The following is a 20094-nucleotide window of genomic DNA, read 5'->3' as shown; positions in this document are numbered from 1 at the left end:
ATAACTCTATACCTACTATTTGCAAAACCAAACTATCAAAAGGAGAAAGGGTGGCCCCAGAGAAAACAATGATACCACCCCCCTCTCCCACTCCAAACCCACTGCTTTCCTTTCAAGTTCAAGCAAGAGCTTCGAAAGTGGCCTCCGGACTATTCACAGACTATCGTAAACTCCTCCTCCTGACCCCGCTGGTCACCAGCACGGGGCCCCTCATGTATGCGGGCTGCGAAGCCTCTTCTTCTACTCCGCCTTCACCCACCCCCCGATCCGCGCCAAATCTAATGCCTTGCTTCCACGCTGGTTCCAGCGCGTCTTCGATCAGAACATCTATCTTCTTATTGGGTTGAACATGGTTACCATCTCTACGGCGACGGCAGTCCTCACCCTACTGAATGTGAGCGATGTGACCATTTCGAAAGGCAGTCGGAAGTTGTTTTTGGCGGGACTGATCGGGACGTGCGCGCATTTCATCTTCGCGCCGACAATGCTAGGCATTATTGAAAACATTACGACTGATCGGACGGGCAATTGTACGGAGGATATGGAGCATTGGTTGAGAGTGCATTATGTTCGGCTTGTTGTCGCGGGTGGAACTCCAGGGCCCTAGCCAGACTTCGTAGCCTGTACTTCACTTAATAATATTGACTATTAGTGACTTAGTATCAGTCGATCCAGTTGGGTAATCCCTCTAGAAGCGCGGAGGAAGAATGTGATTTATATCGGAGGGTTGAGAAGACGGCGTCGTCATTTTTAAGAGATCAAAGTGAGGCATCAAACTTGATATACTTGGTAACATCTTCACGTTGGATGTGAAGATGCGTGCTACCAGGCCGTAATAAAGATATCTAGCCACCCAAAACCACCAAATGTATACAAAAGAAGTGAGCTAGAGACTGAAGATGTAACTAATTGCTGATATTGTATCTCTATGTCTATATCGAATTCAAAACTTTCATGCAATTTAGATCCCACCCAACGCCGGATACTATCATAAAGCCTTTAAAAAAGGAATATCTGATCAGTAGCCTTGGAAACAGCACTTGGATCCTTCCAGCCTAGCCCAGCGAGAGTCTTCTTCATCGCATTAATCATAGGCGGCGGGCCGCACAGCAACATCTTATTGTCCTTACCAGCCGGCGCCAAGTAAGTCTGGATCAGATCCTGCGAGACAAAGCCACGATGACCAGTCCAATCCTCACCAGCCTGTGAGAGCACATACTGCACAGAGAACTTGTCCGGATTCTCGCGAGCAAACTCATCCAGCTCCTTGCGCAGCAAAATGTCCTCCTCGGTGTTATTCGCATACAGCAAGCTCATCTTGGTAGTATCGGATTTGTCGTCACAGATCACCCGGATCAGCTGGTATATGGGGGTAATACCGGTACCACCAGCAATCATACCGATGTGGTTCGCGTAGGAGGTGGTATACTGCATTGCGCCCTTGGGCCCGCGGATCTCGATAGTGTCGCCGATGTTCATTTGCTCAAGGTACTTGGTCATCTGGCCTTGGGAGTATACCTTGACGAGGAGCTCGATGCGGCCCAGATCGGTGTTGTTGGAGACGGGTGTATAAGAACGGGAGACACTCTTTCCGTTGATGGTGGCGCGCAGGGCAATGTGCTGGCCTGTGGGGAGACCGAGGACATCGTCTCTATTGGGGAGGCCGAAGGTGAATCGATAAACGTTGGGGGAGACGACTTCTTTGTGGGTGAGAGGGAAGCTCTTGAACTGCCGCGGGTCGAGGGGGGTTGTGGAGAGGGTCTTGGTGGGAGCCTTCTTGATAGTTGATGGGGCCTTCTTGCGGAAGATGAGTCTGTCGGAGCGAGATGTGCGATGGGGCAAGTGATGGGTGAACTCTTGCTGGACGTCCAACTTGGATGAAATCCACATCGCCACTCCAAAGGTGATGGACAGCTGGGCGACACTGGCGATTCCGAATCCGGACCAGAACTGGCCGGAGGGGTTGGGGCGGTTGGCCATAACAGTTGAGGCACTCTCCGACAGCTTCTTGAAGACCGGGGCAAATTGTTCCCATCCGTTGCTGTAGCCGGCGAAAGCCACGCCTCCTAAAGCGCCAGTCATGCCAAGTTTGAGCAATGAGAGGGCCAACGAGGGAACGCGGCCTGGAGAGGGCTTGACAGATACAACGGCTGTCTGCGCAACTTGTTCAAAGGTGGGACGGTAGATCTCGATTGATTCGGCGTGTTCCTAAATCAAGTCAGGTTAGTTCAGTTCTCTATATGTTGGTCTGATAGGGTTTGAAGCACATACCTCTGATGGCAGGTCGCCAACATGATATTGCACCAACTCGTCACGAGCCTCGTCAGAGTGACCAGTCTCTTCAAATGCCTCAGTAGCATCTGTGCCAGCGACCTCAATCAAGATGGCCCTGCCACCAGGGTGGTCTTCGAGGTATTTGGTGACATCGTAGACTTTATTGTGAAGAACAATCCAGGCGTCGTCTGGCTTGTTATGTTTTTGAACTTGTTCAAGGGTGCACATTTTGTGAGATAATTAACAGGCTTAACTTGAAGTCCCCCAAACCATTTATATAAATTTATGTCAGTATAATGTCAATATAAAATATGTCAATCCCCTATATCGGACATTCTCGTACGAACTTCGCCCGAAGGTCGGATTTACCGCAGATCGTCTTATTCTAATGAAGATCCAAGGTTCCACTGGATAATTCGGATATTACCTATAAGAGAGTGAAGATATTTAAGATGATAATGTTCGAATGAATTGTCTTCTAAAATATTAACTAAAACTCATCATGCCTGTCGCACTAGATCCTGTGTTCTACTTGATCGGAGATGAAGTATCAACAGCACAGCCTGTAACTCTCGATTCCAAATGGAAGATTGAAGAGGTCAAGCGTGCTGTAGGAGCTACCTTTCATGTCGCTGCACCACTTGGTATGGGTTGCGAGTCAATATATTGGACATTCCTTATGCTAACGTGATCAGGCTTGACCTTCCACCTCGGAGAAAACGAACAAGAACTCTTCTCAGTAGATGAAATCCTTAGCGCATCCTCATCACGAACCACACCTATCGGTCTTCGTGTCGATGGCCAGGCAGTTCAGAGCCCCCAAGGACCCGAGGGTCTCCCACTCGTGGGCAGCTTCTACGAGGTTTTCCCCGACCATCTGGGCAACCACTACCGACTCTTCCGCAAATACGGCCATGTTATCAAGACTACCAACATGGGCAAGACAACATATCTGACCGATAGCCCCGAAGTTGCAGCCGTTGCCCTGACCGAGTCGGTCTACATGACCAAGAAGATCAACGAGAACCACCCTCTGTGGGGTGTCAAGGACAACACAGCAATCTTCATCGGAGATACCGAGACTGAGAACTGGCGCTTGGCTCACAAATTCTTACCACCAGCGATGGGTCCCAAGGCAGTGCGCCACTACATCCCGTTGATGCAGGAGTGTGTGCGCAAGTCTTTCGCAGTCTTCGATGAACTCGATGCCCGCGGCAAGTCCTGGAATGTATACCAGTACATGGTGAAGCTTGCATCGCAAACTATTGGAAAGTTCTCTCTGGGAACCGACTTCGAACACTTCACCGATGTCGACGCCTCTTTGCACCCGATCGTCACCAACATCGCCAGTCTACTGTCTCTTAATAAGAAGATCACCTCCCGAGGTGAATGGTACCGCCACCTTCCCTTCGGCGATCCCGCCCGTCTAAAGCTTGTCCAGCGCACAATCTACTCCCTCCTCCAGGGGAAGATCGACCTCGTCAAGGGCTCCGGCATTGACGGCATGCCCATGAACCAAGCCGCAGTCGAAGCCTCTTGCGTGGTCGACTACCTGCTCAACACCGTCGACGAATCCGGCCAAAAGTTCCCCGAAGACCTGATCGTCGCAAACATGCTCATCGTCACCGGCGCCGGCTTCACAACCACCTCTGCCTTGATGTCATGGCTGCTTTACTGTCTGGTCAGCTACGAAGGCACCCAAGACCGTCTCTACGAGGAACTGTGTGAGCGCGGCGTCGCCAACACCGACAAGACCGTCGAATGGACACCAGAGTTTGCCCACAGCCTGACCTTCCTCGACTGTTTCGTCAAGGAGACACAGCGCCTGCACAATGCCTCCTTCCAGCCCGGCCGCACGACGAAAACCGACGTTGTCCTGCCCGGTGGATACCGCCTGCCTCCTGACAGCGTTATTGTCCCCAACCTGTACAGTATCCACACTAACCCTGAAGTCTGGCGCGATCCCTTCCGCTTCGATCCGGATCGCTGGACTGCCGAAGAGACTAAGAACAAGCATCGCTGCGCTTACATTCCTTTCGGTACGGGGCCCCGTGGCTGTATTGGATTCAACTTTGCGCTGCTTGAGGTTAAAATCTTGTTGTCGGAGCTTGTCTCGCGCTATGAGTTTACCCGCGAGGGTCTTGAAGCTGTCGAGTATGATCCTGAGTTCCAGTTGATTCGGCCCTTGAACTTCTATGTTCGCGCTAAAAAGAGAACTGCTACTATTTAGAGTGTTGGAGCACTATTATTTAGGTTGGTTTGGCGTTGATACGGATTGGTTATTGTTCATTAGATTATTACATGGCAGGTAATGCTATGTATAGAAGAATTTACACTTTGAACATTTGATATCTTATGACTGCGTAACGAAGGCTCTCTCAAAACGAAACCTCAGAACTAGGAATCATAATATTTCCATCGGCAACCAGCACACCAGTTCCGGAAATCGTGATGCTAACCGAATCTTCATTATTCGGTTCAATACTCAAGTTCATGAAACATCTCCTGCCAGTCTGTACACCCTGCACAACTTCAACCCGAGATACTCCATTCTCCACAGAAGTCAGGACATTGTTCGCCCACAAGTAAGCAGCCAAAGGCCCAGCAGCCGAACCCGTAGCCGGGTCTTCCATTGACATCCCCGGACTGAAAAAACGGGCCTCAAATCTCGGTATCTTTGATTCGGAATCATTCTCTGCAGATGTGAACACATATATCCCACTGTTATAGCTTTCAGTACTAGCAAGCTCCTTCGAAATCCCCTCTTTATCGGTAAAGCTGACACTTTTCAGGACATCAAGGCTTCGAACTGGAACCAAGAGATGACGAGCAGGTGAAGTGGTAACCACCATTGCCCGGTCGAGTATAACATCGGAATATCTTAGTCCAATATCACAGGCGTCGATTCCAAGAGATGTAGCAAGGGATTGATGGTTGGTATGCTGATTCAAGAACTGCGGTTGACCCTGGCGCATGGAGACAACAAGATCTCCTAGATTTGATCGCGACATCTCAACCGGTAGAACATTATTGCCTAGTTGTTGGAAGTAGATCTGACTGGATTTTGTATCTTGTGCGATGTCTCCCAAAAGCCCTGAATCTGCAATCCACCACCAGGCACCGAGTGAGTTGTGACCAGCCCCAAAAACCTCTACTTCATTGGGTAGAAATGATCGCAGGCGCCAGGTAGCTTTGGGGTCTGCTGGGGGACAGATGAAGGTGGTTTCGGATAGGTTGAATTGTCTTGCTAGCAGTTTCATCTGAGTCGAGGTGAGAGTAGTGGATGTGGTGTCTACCACTGCGAGGGGGTTGCCTTGGTAGGCAATGGATGAGAAGACGTCGATTATATAGTAGCGGAGTTTAGACATTGCGGGATTTGTAAACAAAATAAACAAAATGTAGCCTATTTAATGCAGCTGATGAGACTCCTTTATTATAAGAGAAATTAGAAATCTTTCTCGTATTTCCTCTCGTATTCGTCACATTCTTCCGTCTTGGATCAAGCCCCCGCTCATGCTACCTCGTATATGATATCCCATATGTTCACTGGCCATCACTAGTCTCCCGCAAGGCCTTCAAAGCTCGAGAATACGGACCAAAGTATCTTACATTAGTATCCGTATCCTCCCACACAGACTGCTGTTCCTCGCGCTCTAAAACGTCAATCAACCGGTTAACCAGCACATCAGCACGCGAGCGCTGCGGACCAGAATCTACCAAGCTCTGAAGCGTGAGCGCACAACTAACAGCATTATGAACAAACGCCCATGAGCGACACACCGTCGCCGCAAGACGGTGCATATCCAAGAAACCCCCAACAGCCTGAGAAGCACAGTCAATACATTCCACCTTGATAGAATCGACATCCACAGCCGGACTATAAGCCTCATCGGATTTAGTGTCTAGAATCAGCCGGCAGAGACGACAGATTGTGTAGCAGATGTGGATATTCAGGGCTAGACGCTCGAGGTGATCTTGCAGGCTGCGACAGTGGACTTTGTCGCGAAGGAATGGGGCGGCATCCTCGAATATAGCTGCCATTCGGCTTTTGAAGGATATAGTTTTGGCGGGAGTTTCGGTGTTGTCTTGTCGTGCGCGTTCAAGGAGGACTTGGCATATGGCGCAGACGCATTCTGCGAAGGACCGTCCCGGGCCTGCGTCTGGGTCATGGGGGATGCTGCTGCTTAGCTTGTTTATGTTTGGTGGGCGATCGTAGGTGAATGAGAGGAAAGTATCTTGCCATAACAGCATCCACCTGGAGTTTGAGTTAATGGGAGTTATTGTGTCGAGTTTGGTAAATGTTGAGCACGTACCATAGGCGTTGTCGCTGGAATTGTTCCACGGTGGAACTTTGCGTGTCTGAAGCTGTTTCTTCGTGTAGTCCGATACTCTGCGCAAGACGTATCGTTGATCCTGTAACTAGTTAGTCCTGTCATCTGGTTCTGACTGGATGAGACACATACCCATCAAAATCCAGGCACTGTTTGTATCGAGATTGTTGCGCAGGCAATTTCCGATCAACGCCTTGGCCTGGATCTGGTTCATGTTCGTGTTGTTGAAGAAATTTGAGGCCCGGAGGCATTGGAAAGATGAGCAGACTGAAACAATTAGATGCATATGTGGAAGAAAGAGGGTTCGCGTTGGACTTACTGAACACTTTGCAGCGTAGATCCCGTTCCTTGATGGGATCATTCGAGAACTGCACTCCACAGGCAAGCACAGCAAAAAGTAGTGCAAGCCATGAGGAATCCACGTCATCTAATCTTGAGGTCTCATTTTCCAGCAATATCACTGTGCGCCTGTTTAGGAACGCAAATAGCGAGGTATTGAATTGCTCGTAGGTCACCAGCGCTGGGTAAAAGGGGTGTACGTTGGTTTGATAGACTTGCCAATATCTGAGACCATTCAATCAGTACAAATATCCAAGCAATTATTCCAGTATTATGTGAGCAGCCAATGATAACCGTTCATTCGTCAGCCGTAATACATACCGGATAATATCCGACTCGTCAGGCAAAGTCTCACAGATCTCACCAGCCCCAGGCTCTTGCTTCCACAGGTTCGTAAACGGATATGTCCGCGGAACAAGTTGGTCCAAGAGCATTGCATCGTTAAGCATTGGGTCACTCCCAGCTTGTCGGCATCCCAGAGCGACTGGTGGATCCGAATGGCTGCCCAGGAAGATGGTAGCGCCGGTGGCGTCTTCGACAAAGTGCTTTCCGGGATATTTAGCAAGTGTAGAGCCTTTCCCCATAAATGGTGATGCAGCATATGCTGAGTTGGCTTGGGAAATTGTGCCTGACCCAGCACTTGAGCGGGTCTGTCGAAGCTCTTCCTTGAGGGAAGAGATCTGCTTATCCATCTTCTCAAGTCGGTTGAGAATAAGATCAATGCCCGGGGCATGATTGTTATTTTCATTTAAATATACTGATTGACCTTCGCCGGAAATACTGTTGGTTCCGTTGTCAGTGATTGTTCTAAGCCCTTGAAGGTATCAGATATTATCGTATCTCCATGGCGTCCGAAGACACCGCAAAGCAATACAAGAGCCCGGAAATTGTAGGGTAAAAAGTGTTGAATCATACCTGTTAGTGCTAGTTCCTTGCATTTCTTCATCCCCATCCCTATTCATATATAAAGGGCTAGCCCTCCCATCGGAAGCAGGCGGCTGATGCCCTGAGCTAGGAGGCAAACAGCATAGCTCTGGGTGATGACGCTGCACACAACTAGAGCATGGCATATTACCATCACAGCGGACTTTCCTATGACGACAAGGGAAACATGACTTGATGCCGCGGGTGCGGCGCTTGCGCTTAAGCAGTTCACTGATGTGGTTTGTGTCGTATGGATATGGGGTTTGATTTGAGCCCTGGGAATTGGATGGGTCCATATGGAGAGATCTTTGCAGGATATGTCAAAGACGGGCAATAATTCAAAATGAACTTGTGTATATTCCTTTCATATACAAATTCGTTGCAGACTTCGTGAACTCGGTAATCAGGGAGAGTGACATTTATGACATTTACTCTGTTCTGATTTGTTGAAAGATCTGACCGCCATCTGGTTGCCCCACTTTTACCTACAAATTGGGAATTTTATATAGTTTTGTGGTATTTTACTATACTTTACCTTATTTTTGCTTTATTTAGAGTATAATGTGACCTTGACACAGTGTTTTATTTGGAGAAAGTACTTTTGTACATCCATGGATATGTAGGTGGATTATTTAATAGTTGTGGCGCCCAATAAATGCCAAGTACTGGGTCCTAGGGCCACCTTAGCGCATAATCACTTCCCGTTGCCCGGGCGATCGCGTCGATGATGTATATGTAAATAAAGAAATCCCAGTAAGTTAACAACTGCCTGGAATGATGATTGTATCTAGAAGGCCTTTGACGAATGGAGGGCAATGAGTGAAAGGGTTTCTCTTCAATAGACCGGTATATCTGTGATTTATATTCGATGGTTTTGGCCCCAAAGTACTAGATATATAATATTTCGAGCCATCTTTAAACAATCTTAGTTGTCCACAGACCGGGCATTGGGCTCCACAGCTACTCGGGCTAAGTACTTTGTAGAGACAGGTGAAAATCCCACATCAGCTGCATATGTACAAGTAATATTTTGGGGTCTTTGCGGATCCCAATATCTCTGACTGCTTCATCTTACTCAATTTTCGCTGGAAGTCACGTATTTACAATTCTGCCTTATCCATACGTTGTACTACAACATCAGACTGCTGCATTGTTCCTGATTCCTTCAAGGCTGCACCAGGCGCTGATCCTTTCGCCACCAACCTGGCCATCTTCGCTGTACAAGCGAACAAGATTGAGCGCATCGTCATAAATCTAGACGCTGAGAGGCAGGGTACATCGAGCGATTTACTTGTTTTGCTTAAGAGGGGTGAGACCCCATCTTTCTAGACAACCTGTTTTACCATCGTTGTCCCTCTATCACGCACAGAAAACGAAAGACCATGCTTTTTCAATCTATCCTCTTCACAGCTCTATCCGGGGTTTCCCTCGTTGCCTCAGCTGCCCTCTCAAGGCGCGGCAGCTCCTTCGAACTTGTCGATGGTCCCTTCTTCACCTTTCACTATAAAACCGATCGACCCTCGGAGAATAACTGGATCGGTATTTACAGTATTTATGGCGAGGGTCCTGGCAAAGAGGACCCCATATATTGGGACTGGATGCGGGAGTCGGAAGAAACCAAACGAGTTGATGACGCCCACCTCAACTGGGGCGCCTATAAAGCCTACTTCCTGGTTGATAGTGGGTACACGGTGCTTGCTGGTCCCATTGACGTTTTTATTTCCGGTGACGGACCTATCTCGTTTAATGTTGGAGAATTCACGACTCAGAATGCCCGTGAGGGAGAGAAGTTTGAAGCTCGTGTGAGCGGCCTTTTACACCACGCCCCGAACCCCAACACCAAGTACAGCAAGGAAAGCTCTGACGCCGACTGGGCCAGTGTATCCGAGAATGGTATCATCTCCGGAACCCCTAGCGGCAGTGGTAGCTTCAAGATCACCATTAGGGCTGCTACTTCTGACGGATCTACTGCCACAGTCGACGTCACTGTTCCAGTAGTTGCCTCTGGCAAACCCCTTGTCACTGAGCTTAAAGTTCTGTCCCTGAATCTTTGGTACGGAGGCACTAAGGTCGACGACTACAACCGCAAGCAAATTTCAGCCATTGCCAACTCTGGTGCTGACATCGTCGGTCTCCAAGAAAGCACCCATGGCCACGCAACTCAGATTGCAGACGCGCTTGGTTGGCAATCGTGGCAGGGCGGGGATTCCAGCATCATCAGCCGGTATCCCATATCTGAAAAGTACGGCGCAGTCACCGAAACCAGTGTTGCTGTGCGAGTTGCTCTCGACGGTGACAATAATCAGGTCATCATCCACAACTGCCACCCTTACGCCTACCCCTATGGGCCTTATGATCCTTGTTTCGACGGAAAAGACGCCGACGCCATAATGGACACTGAGAAGAGGGCCAGCCGCATCCGTCAGATTGAAGCCATTATCGGCGCTATGGCGGACGCCCTCGACAACGCTGACAAAGTCCCCGTGCTTCTTACCGGCGACTTCAATGCGCCCTCTCACCTCGACTGGACCGATGCGACAAATTCCTCTCACTGCGGCATTGGGCAGTTTGACTGGCCCACCTCCAAGGTGCCTATTGACGCCGGCTTGACCGACGCCTACCGCGAGCTCCATCCAGATCCTGCCGCTGACCCCGCCAACACTTGGTCTCCCATCTATCTTAACAACGATGATTACAATGGCCGTAAGGAGCCTATGGACCGCCTCGACTTTGTCTACTATAAGGGAAACCTGACTCCCGAGAAGTCTGAGACTTACATGGTTGGCGACCCTAAGCCCGAGCCGGACCACTTCGATAACGAGTGGCCCACCGATCACAAGGGCGTCCTTGTCACGTTTAAGATTTCAACTTAACATTCAATGGTTTTTTTTGAAGTCGTCCCAGACCTTCCGCTTTTTGAGGTGGTGTTTTTGCTCTCCTTGCGCACAGGGAGAGCTATCTTGCAATGAATCAAAGGCGCAGCTTCACTCGGCATGGAGAGCTGTATGTATATTGAGATCGAGAAATCAAAAGAATGGAAATATAGAAATAATAATTATCATAGTCATCTTCAACCAATTCGTATATTCATATAATAGAAAGATCCAATAGTACTGTCATACTATTGTCATACTCTACAGGCTATTATATAATTAGCGCACCTTTCCAAGGTTGGGGCTAGGGCGGGAAGACGAATAAGCTTTGCATTTCTGTTTTGCAATCACTTTTCCCATCAACAACTCTCACCATCTTCACTCCCATCCAAACGACAGCTTTACTAGGCATTTATTCGCCAATAATACGTATTCATCCATCGCAAAACTCAAAACTCATCAAGCCAGCATGGACAATCCCGAAACTGCAGAGTTCTTGTGCGGCCTCGAAGGCACGGACGTCACTCTCGATCCACCGTCCGAGCCGCCTTTCCACCTGCCCCGCCAAACCTGGGTGATCGACAAGAAGCTCTCTGAACGACCTCAGTGGATGACGCAGGAGGACGTTACTGATGGCCTTGGACATCCGTTCGCGGCCGCTAAGTTTTTATGCCATCGCAAGGAAGACCCTAGCAAGAAGGCTTTTATGCGGATTTATCTTCAAATTCCTGTCGTTGGAACTCAATATCAAACCCTTCAGATTCGACGAAAGCAGGCTGCTAAGCCACAGTCACACGTTGAGTTGACGGCCTTGAAAGAGCTCAAGAAATTGGGATGCGACGTTGTGCCTCCTTCTTGCTTACCAAGAGGGAGAGCAAGGCGAAGACAGTATCGTTCCGGGAGGTTATATCACTTATGTGGTCTGGGACAAAGTCCCTGGGGAGCCTCTAAACGCAGAGGAATTCTGGGAGCTAGATCTTGAGTCACGCCAAGCGATCCGCATTAAATTTCGTGAAGCCTTCCCGTAAGTTTACAGAACTCTCCACCTAGCGTGCTCTTAATTGATATGAAAACCAGAACGCTGAAGAAGTATGGTTACCTACCGCTTATGTCAACCATGTCGAAGATCATCTATGACAAGGCCACCGGGGATATGTACGCTCTATCCGTTGTTGAGTAGCGAGCACTATAAGCTGACAACAATTAGGCATTTCTCAGGTTTTAGAGGCGCGGGCCGTACTGATACAAACGAAGAGTGGCATGACAAGTCCTACGTTCTGTTTCATTTGGCCAAGCCATCTCCGAAGACGGACTGGGTCAAGGATCCCACAGGGTGGACTTGGTGAACAGCGAAGTGAAATTCAAGACGGACCTGGGCGATCTCCTGGCTACACCAGGTGTGCCATTGAGGCAATGTTTCCTTGCTGTTGCGGCTCTAGCACAGGCGCAGGGGCCTGTCAACAATACAACACCAAAGTCAGAATGGGGTTGTGCCAATTAAATGACATTGCGACTACAAGTCCCCAAGACCCACTCTACGAACCAGACAAATGAACACCCAATCAATGATTGGCCATAAACGGCTTCTTTGACACAATTTACTTTGTTATTGGACCTGAAATTGGCTGCAAAACAGGCAACTAAAAAGGCCTATGCTGCTTTTGCCTCGGCCGTCACCAGCTGACTCCTCATGGCGATGAGGATGGACAACTCCTCCAACGGTTTGGAGCTGAGAATCTCAAAGACCGATATCTCGCTCTTCAATTCCCGGAAGACGTGATTGCGGATTTCCACCGCTTTAAACGAATCAACTAAGGGTGCGAAATGGGTTAGGTTTCTCGTCGCTAGTGGATCGATCATACGCTGGGATGGAACTCACCTCCTAGCTCAAACATCGGTTGATCATCACCAATAGCAGCCGGCTGGACTCCCAACCCAGGAGCCAGGAGCCTCTTGAATGCATCTATCACCACTTGCCCTGCCTCTGGTCCGGATTTTGCATTGCCCAGGGCTGCCTTCACCTCAGCCCCGGACGCGCCATCGCCCGTGGCTGCCCCTGCGGAACTATTGAGCCTGGAAACGCGATGATCGAATTTACGGTCGCGAGTCCACTGGTCCACGACCGGTCCCTCGCGACGCAGCACATCTGTCATGCCGTACACCACCTGAGGCGGGATGGGGGAACCATCCGCCGTATGACCGCGCATACAGGCCAAGAGTCCAATATCTAGCTCATCCAGTGTCGTGCTGACACTGGCCATGTGACCAAAGCGATCGAGGTACGAGTCCATGTTTGTTCCGTCAATCGTGTGGTCCGAGTCCCGCACTAAACCTACGTTCAAAGATACGGCGGCTTTGCCTAGACTGCGACGGTAGTGGGCAAATGCGTCCATCCAGGCGTTTCCGGCAGCATAGTTGGCTTGTGAGACGTTGCCAATGACCGATACGACCGATGAGAGGAGAATGAAGAAGTCAATCGTGGTGGTGAGTGAATTGTGAAGATGCCATGTCCCTGCTACCTTTGGGGTGAATGCCTTCTGCCACTGGTCGTGGGTCATTGTGCTGAATATACTGTCCTGAATTTTGGACCACGGTAAGTTGAAAGTCCCTATTCTTCGGGCTCGGGAAAAATCGAAGTACTTACCTGCAAGACCATGGCACACTGCACAACGCCACGGATCCTTCTGCCGACCAGGTATAACGAGTTCATTGCGTCTTCTACCTCATCCGCCTTGGTAACGTCACACTTGAGCACCTCCACCGACGCTCCAATCGATTCCACAACCGCAATCTCCCCATCCCACTTGGGATTTTTTCCAGAGCGAGATAGAAGAACGATATGGCGAGCTCCATGCTGGGCCATCAACTTGGCGATTCGAAGGCCCAGCGAGCCTAACCCTCCCGCTAGAACATATGTGCCATCTGCAGGGAGCTCTAGTGTCTGTGGCTTAGGGGGTAATACGGGAACCAACGCATCATCAGCAAACGCAACAGACACGATACCATCCTCCTTTGAGCTGCCACATCGCTCTGCTGCTTCAGGGAGCTGAGATACAGAGAATACCTGTAGGGCAGGTGTGAACTTGGAGGCGGGTAAAACAGCATTCAACAGACTGGCGCGTTTTCTCAACAATCGCGTAACGGTTTCCGGGTGCTCTTCCAGGATCTGCGCTGGCTGCACCAACGAGTAGGTCAGGTTCCTTCTTCCCAGACTGCGCGGCAGGCCATGATCATCTCCTGTTCCGATAATCGTCGCAATTCGCCCGAAGTCTGCCATAAAGGCTGATGGGTCCTTGGTGACAATGTGTGCCGGAGCAATGAGTGCATCGATTCCTCGACCGCCGGTTTCATGGAGGAGGTAAGATGATACTCCAGTTGAATTGAAATCCACGATAACATTGACAGGAATACCCAGGCTTTCAATGATCTTCTTGTCAGCTTGGCTCGACACCGTAGTGAAGATATTTGCGCCGGTTGTGCTGGATAGTGAGAGCAAGGCTTGAGTGAGGGGGGTCAAGCCATCGCAAACGAGGATGTTCTCACCGACCTGAAGACGGACGACATGCTCGAGAATGTATAGAGCTAGCGCATAGAGCCAAATGGTCGTTGCCGCCGCATCAAGGGCGACTCCCACGGGCACTTTGTGGGCCTTGGACCAATGCACCCGCAGCTTATTCTGGCAGTTTGATGGTCCCAGGACAACGACATGATCACCCGGGGATAACTCGGAAACACTCGAGCCGCACGCAGAAACAATGCCAGTCGTCTGAGTCCAGAGCGCCTGCGGCGAGGAGATAGTGAAAGAACGACCGACGGTGGTGGAAACATTGGTCACCTTAATGTCCACCTCTTCTGCTGAGATTTTGGTCTCTGACCCGGGCAAAAGCTTCCATACAAGAGCAGCACCCTCCTCATTTACCAGCTGGAGATGGCCTGCGCTCCCAAGTAATGTGGGTTCGGCAGGGGCAGCTCCTGTCGCTAAGGCAATCTCCGAATCGAACGATGGCGCAGGTACCGTACGGGGAATATAGAATTCTCCTTTGCACTCAGCATACTCCAGATCAGCGGAGTCGGCTTCATCTAGCGAAAGAGGAATCCAGAGGTTCAGGATTGCCTCAGCCTTGGATGAGTTAAAACTCGTTGTCAGATCCACATGTGTGATGGTGACCTGTGGCAGTTCATTTCGCAGGACGCGAAGGAACCCAGTCGTGGGAGCACTGCCAAGCCCAGCCTCACCGGGCGACAGCATCTGCCCCGCACGGGAAAGCCAACATAAATGTTTGACAGTGTTCAACAGAGTCTTGAAAGATTCAAATTCGTCCTTTGTCCAGTGAGACAAAAACCCAGCAGGCTGACCGAGGTCTAGAAGGGAAATGATATGCTGATCAGTGAGATCGTCGGCCATGTCTGCGAACGCCTTTCGGACAGAGATCCCGCGATTAAGAAGACTTCTTTCCAGCTCTATTTCCAGAGAAGCAGCCTGGGAATCGATGTACGTTCTCGGAAGAAGTAGGCAGACTCCTCCCCGGTTAAGACAGGGTTCTCGCGGCACGGCGATGATGTCTATGGTTCCTGCCTTCAATGATATGCTTCGAGCCTGGACCTTTGGATACGAGAAGCCGTTGGTCACAGGTTTCTCTGCACCCAAATCAGGCTTCCCTTGAGACAATATAAGCAAACGACCTTCTTGCTGGAGAGCAGGGACCCAAGGTGCAGCGGATGACTCCGCCGAGTGTCCACTTGACGCGGTGATGATCAAATGGAATTTGGCATCATCGAGAGAATAGCCAGATTCTTTCCCACTAACGTGGAATGTGACTTGGGAATCAGCCTCAACATCTGCAATGGCCTTGCGCCAGGGATCCAAGGTCTCTTCGTTCGATCCTGTGATGGTGAGCTGTGATATAGTGCGGTATTGGGAGGCCCCGGAGATGAAAGGAAGCAGCTCATCCGTCAGTATTGGCCCCAGCGCGTTGCCATCAATCAATACTGTCAGTCCCGGTGTTTTGTGGCATTCAATCTGTAGCCAGTCCTGCAATGTGTTGATGTTCTCAATGGAGAGAGAAGAGGAGTCAGGAGAGTGAACGAAACTAGTGGGGTCCAGCTCCCACGTCAAAACAGTGCATCTCTTAGCAATTTCGTTTTCTCTAGCTTCACTAGAGCTTGGCCCAGAAGCAGTGACCTTCTTCATCAATAATCCATCCACGATGATCTTGGGTGTCTGCCAAGATTCATCTGACACAACTAGATCTGCACCCAGGAGGCCGTTGTCAGTCTTGTTATGACGACCGGCGTATCCCGAGAATAGAGTGCCAGCATTTTGGGGCTGATCAGTCGCAATGAACAACCTTTGCAGTCTATAGGGTACGGCTGCATCCGTCCACGTTCCTCCATCTGACACAACATGGACCATCAAATGGAAGATCGCGTCCAATGTAGCGGGGTGGATGATATGAGGGTACTCGAATTCAAATGGCATTACAGACTTGGTATCGGGGATTTTCTATCAGGCCAGTCAGATAATTGCTCTGTATCAGATTGACAGAAATGAAGACATACCACAGTCCCGTAGCATTGGCTCGCATCTGGAGTGGCCGCCAAAGAGGTCAGGTTGCGGAAGGTATCACCGTATTCCATACCCACTTTGTGGAGATCTTGATAGAGTTTATCGATGTTGACCGTCTGCGATGCGTCCTTCTTGACGGCATGAAGCTGACCGAGCCGTCGCTCCCAGTCTAGCGTAGCTGATTCGCTTTGAACGCCATCACTGCTCTTCTGGATACTGAAGTAGCCATAGCAATGCTTGGTCCAGCTAGAATTTCCCGTGACCGAGAAGATGGCAAAGCCGTGGCTCTCATCGTTACCCTCGGACAGATTGATGCTGAGGCGTGTCTCCACAGCGCCCTCGCTTGGGACGACTAGCCCACGCTCAAAATGAACGTCGATAAATTCAATTCCTTCAATTTTTGTTCCCTTAGATACGATCTGCTGAGCCGCTTCCAGGACCATAATCAACATTCCAGCCCCGGGATACAATGTTGTTCCGGTGATGGCGTGGTCAGAAATCCAAGGATTCTCCCGCAGACGCAGATAATTTTTCCATTGCGGCTCAAAGGGGTTCTGATTAGGGACAGGGACGCCGAGAAGGTCCGACCGAGGTTGTTTCTTGAGTCGTTCGGATCGTGTGTTGCTCGCTTCATGCCAATAACGGTTCTCATGATTCCAGGGGTATGGAGGAAGATTTACTAAGGTCTGAGTGTTGGCATCGCCCTCCTCCCGGTTTACTCGGTTTAGCAAGATGGGATTTCCAAGTGCCCACAGTCCTCCAGCGGCCTTGAGTGCAGTGTCAATTGCATGCTCCTTTCGTGTGAGCATGGAAATATAGGGAAGATCTGCAGGAAGGTTCTTCTCGACTCCTTCCATGGTCTGAACGATGGGCGCTTTGAGCGCAGAATGTGGGCCGATCTCCAGGACAGAATTCCACTTGTACGGCAAGCGACGAGTGCTTCGTCGATTGGGCGAGTATGTGAGAAGTGCATCTAGAGCCGGGGAGAACAGGACCGATTGGCACATGTTGCGAATCCAGTAAGAGGTATCCACTGTTTGAGGGTCCACGAGGGCTCCCGTCACCGATGAGAACATCAATACAGAAGACTTCTGGGGCTTGGAAAAGCCTGATCTATCCATGGCAGCCAAACATTCGCTCGCAACACTCTGCATATGGGGCGAGTGGTAGGCAGTCGATACGCGAAGCTTGCGGGCGAATTTCCCTTCATTGGAGATGAGCTTCTCCAGATCAGTGACTCGGTCGACGTCCCCTGAGAGGGTAACACTGTTTGGACTGTTAACACATGCTGTCACCACGCTTCCCTTTGGCACTGCCTTCAGGTACTCTTGGGCCTCTTCGGCGGAGATTCCTGCAGCCAGCATGCCACCTCGTCGGGAGCTCTCTGCAACGCGAAGGGAGTAAATCCCACGGAAATATGCGACCTTAATTGCATCTTCGTGAGTAGTGATTCCAGCCGCATATGAAGCCGCTGCAGGTCTCTGTTAGCAGATTGTCGACGAGAAGAGCAAGTCCGGACTTACCAATCTCTCCACTAGAATGCCCGATCACCGCGCGAGGTGTAATAGACCAGTCTCGCAGTAGGTCTACCAAGGCAATTTGAACAGCTGAACAAATAGGCTGGCTGTATTCCGGAGAATCGATCTTGCTATCATATGTGTTTTGTAGTTCCTGCCGCAGATCAAATAAACAGCCCAGGGAGGTCAAATAAGCTCCGCTCTTGGTAATACTTTCGGCGAAGACAGGGAAGTCAATGAGTTCTTTACCCATGCCAGCCCACTGGGCACCCTGACCCGTGAAGACAAACACAATACCATTTAACTTGGTAGGGCGCCGAAATATCGGCAGTGGCCGCTCCAGTCGCAGAGAAAGTTCTTGTAATGTGTCCGCAGCGACAAAAGATCGGTAATCGAAGAACGAGCGTTTATTAGAGAAGGTATGAGCTAGGTCAGAAATTGCGACAGATGGCTGATATTTATTCAGGCTTCCATACTGTTTTGCGATTCGCTGCAGTCCCTGTTGGTCTCGAGAGCTGACGACCAGGAGCTTCTTGGCCGCTGTTTCACTAGCTTGGCCATTTGCCTCTTCCAGTTCATCTGTTTTTGGAAGTGTAGTCGAATGAAATCCGGTGAGGTCGTGTTCTTTCAAGTAATGGTATGCATCGTCCATGATAACATGTGCATTGGCTCCTCCGAAGCCAAAGCTATTGACACTAACGCGACGAGTTCCTACCGCAGGCCATGGCAAAACTTTTGAGGGCAAGGCCAAATTCCAGTCATCAAATGTAAGCCGTGGATTGACTTTTTCAATCTCAGCGGTGGGGAGGATTTCCCCCTTTTCCAAGGAGGCGATGGCACGCAGCACACCAGCAATGCCTGCACAGCCTTCAGTGTGGCCGACATTTGGCTTGATACTTCCCACATAGACGGGCTGACTCCGAGAAGCGCCGAATGTCGCTGCAATGGCAGACAGTTCGATGGGGTCCTGCATACATTAGCATTTCATATTGGAATTAGTTCCTTCGGATTGGGCTGAGATACATACTCCTACCGGCGTACCGGTACCATGAAGCTCAACATAGGATGTCTCGCTGATCGGAAGCCCGGCTCGCTTATAAGTCGTGCGAATCAAATCTTCTTGGGCTTCTGAGCTAGGCATCGTGACACTCGGTGTTCGCCCGTCAACGTTGGTAGCCGAGGCCCGGATAACGGCACGAATTACATCCCCATCTCGAAGCGCATCAGAAAGACGTTTGAGAACTATGACTCCTGTTCCCTCGCCGCGACCATACCCATTAGCTCGGTGGTCAAATGAATGAGAGAGTCCTTCGGGGCTAAGCATGTGCATAGCCGTTAGCTGGCTCATCGCATTGGGGTATAAAATGACGTTTACGCCTGCGACCAGATTCTGTAAAACCAATTAGATCAAAACGAAGGTTTCTGGGGATGACGGCATACCATATCTGTTTCACCGAGTTGCAACGACTGGCACGCTAGGTGCAGTGCGTACAGACTCGATGAACATGCCGTATCAACAGTAAGACTAGGCCCGCGGAAGTCGAAGAACCACGAGACGCGGTTGGCAGTCATGGCCTCACTAACACCAGCTGCGGCATTATGTGCCAGGTCATAAATGTCATGAGTGGACATATCTTCGTAGTCACTCGTCATACATCCAACATAGACGCCAGTTCTCGAACCAGCCACCCTCTCCATCGGCATCCCAGCTATGGTAGGTAGTTAGTATGAAGGGAATCGAGTTTAAGTCTTGGTATACTTCTCATAAAATCCACGTACCGTTTTCTAAAGCCTCATATGATACCTCTAAAAGAAGTCGCTTAGCCGGGTCCATTCCCTCTGCCTCTTTAGATGTGACAGAAAAGAATGGTGCATCAAATGCTGCAATATCCTCTTTTAGAAAGAATCCGGCTTTTGATGTGATCTATGCGGGTAGCTCAATAAGTTTGTGCGCAATGAAATTGTGGTATAAAAACGCTAGTAGCAGACATACCGCGCCCTTTCGATCTGGATCTGGATGGTACCAGGCATCTGCATCCCATCGCTCAGCTGGAACAGGTACATGACCCGTTCGTTCATTGCTCATCATATCCCATAATGCTTGGAGGGAGGTCGCCTCCCCAGGGAGACGACACGCCGTACCCACCACGACAATGGGATCATCACCTCCGCCATTCTCCGATGAGATAGGCGTCAAGATCATGATTCTGAATGTCTATTCTTTGCATGCAACTTGTCGTTATGTAAGCTCTATTGGCGACAGGGGGGCT

At 50.0% G+C, this 20094-nt stretch overlaps 8 protein-coding genes across 8 annotated transcripts; 4 read left to right on the top strand and 4 right to left on the bottom strand.

Annotated features, from left to right (window-relative positions):
* Positions 1 to 68: 68 nt before the first annotated feature.
* Positions 69 to 559, top strand: N7471_001086 (uncharacterized protein; the record flags this gene model as incomplete). Its single annotated transcript, XM_057273807.1, is given in 2 exon segments — positions 69 to 214; positions 232 to 559. Coding segments are annotated over 2 exon segments (474 nt in total), but the record flags the coding sequence as incomplete, so codon positions are not given.
* Positions 560 to 999: 440 nt separating this feature from the next.
* N7471_001085 (Cytochrome b5) lies at positions 1000 to 2502 on the bottom strand (the record flags this gene model as incomplete). The annotated part of the gene is made up of 2 exons (XM_057273806.1): positions 1000 to 2208; positions 2272 to 2502. The coding sequence occupies 2 exons, from the start codon at positions 2500 to 2502 to the stop codon at positions 1000 to 1002; spliced, it is 1440 nt and encodes a 479-aa protein (XP_057141985.1).
* A 274-nt stretch (positions 2503 to 2776) lies between these two features.
* Positions 2777 to 4504, top strand: N7471_001084 (cytochrome P450; the record flags this gene model as incomplete). Its single annotated transcript, XM_057273805.1, has 2 exons — positions 2777 to 2918; positions 2970 to 4504. 2 exons carry the CDS (start codon positions 2777 to 2779, stop codon positions 4502 to 4504), a joined length of 1677 nt encoding a protein of 558 aa, XP_057141984.1.
* Positions 4505 to 4652: 148 nt separating this feature from the next.
* Positions 4653 to 5642, bottom strand: N7471_001083 (PhzF family phenazine biosynthesis protein; the record flags this gene model as incomplete). The annotated part of the gene is made up of 1 exon (XM_057273804.1): positions 4653 to 5642. The coding sequence occupies one exon, from the start codon at positions 5640 to 5642 to the stop codon at positions 4653 to 4655; it is 990 nt and encodes a 329-aa protein (XP_057141983.1).
* A 175-nt stretch (positions 5643 to 5817) lies between these two features.
* N7471_001082 (Zn(II)2Cys6 transcription factor) lies at positions 5818 to 8164 on the bottom strand (the record flags this gene model as incomplete). Its single annotated transcript, XM_057273803.1, has 6 exons — positions 5818 to 6529; positions 6588 to 6687; positions 6738 to 6872; positions 6925 to 7169; positions 7266 to 7724; positions 7860 to 8164. 6 exons carry the CDS (start codon positions 8162 to 8164, stop codon positions 5818 to 5820), a joined length of 1956 nt encoding a protein of 651 aa, XP_057141982.1.
* Positions 8165 to 9250: 1086 nt separating this feature from the next.
* On the top strand, positions 9251 to 10741 carry N7471_001081 (Endonuclease/exonuclease/phosphatase; the record flags this gene model as incomplete). Its single annotated transcript, XM_057273802.1, has 1 exon — positions 9251 to 10741. One exon carries the CDS (start codon positions 9251 to 9253, stop codon positions 10739 to 10741), a length of 1491 nt encoding a protein of 496 aa, XP_057141981.1.
* A 469-nt stretch (positions 10742 to 11210) lies between these two features.
* N7471_001080 (uncharacterized protein) lies at positions 11211 to 12087 on the top strand (the record flags this gene model as incomplete). The annotated part of the gene is made up of 4 exons (XM_057273801.1): positions 11211 to 11585; positions 11611 to 11765; positions 11819 to 11896; positions 11949 to 12087. 4 exons carry the CDS (start codon positions 11211 to 11213, stop codon positions 12085 to 12087), a joined length of 747 nt encoding a protein of 248 aa, XP_057141980.1.
* A 304-nt stretch (positions 12088 to 12391) lies between these two features.
* On the bottom strand, positions 12392 to 20027 carry N7471_001079 (uncharacterized protein; the record flags this gene model as incomplete). The annotated part of the gene is made up of 9 exons (XM_057273800.1): positions 12392 to 12552; positions 12621 to 13317; positions 13386 to 16244; positions 16301 to 17778; positions 17831 to 18791; positions 18852 to 19214; positions 19265 to 19533; positions 19604 to 19748; positions 19818 to 20027. 9 exons carry the CDS (start codon positions 20025 to 20027, stop codon positions 12392 to 12394), a joined length of 7143 nt encoding a protein of 2380 aa, XP_057141979.1.
* Between the last annotated feature and the right edge of the window lie 67 nt (positions 20028 to 20094).

Source organism: Penicillium samsonianum (genome assembly GCF_028829775.1).
Source record: "Penicillium samsonianum strain IBT 33392 chromosome Unknown utg000001l_segment0_segment0, whole genome shotgun sequence".
NCBI lineage: Eukaryota > Fungi > Ascomycota > Eurotiomycetes > Eurotiales > Aspergillaceae > Penicillium > Penicillium samsonianum.
Note: the sequence above shows the minus strand (reverse complement) of the source record. Positions and strands in the feature narration are given on the sequence as shown.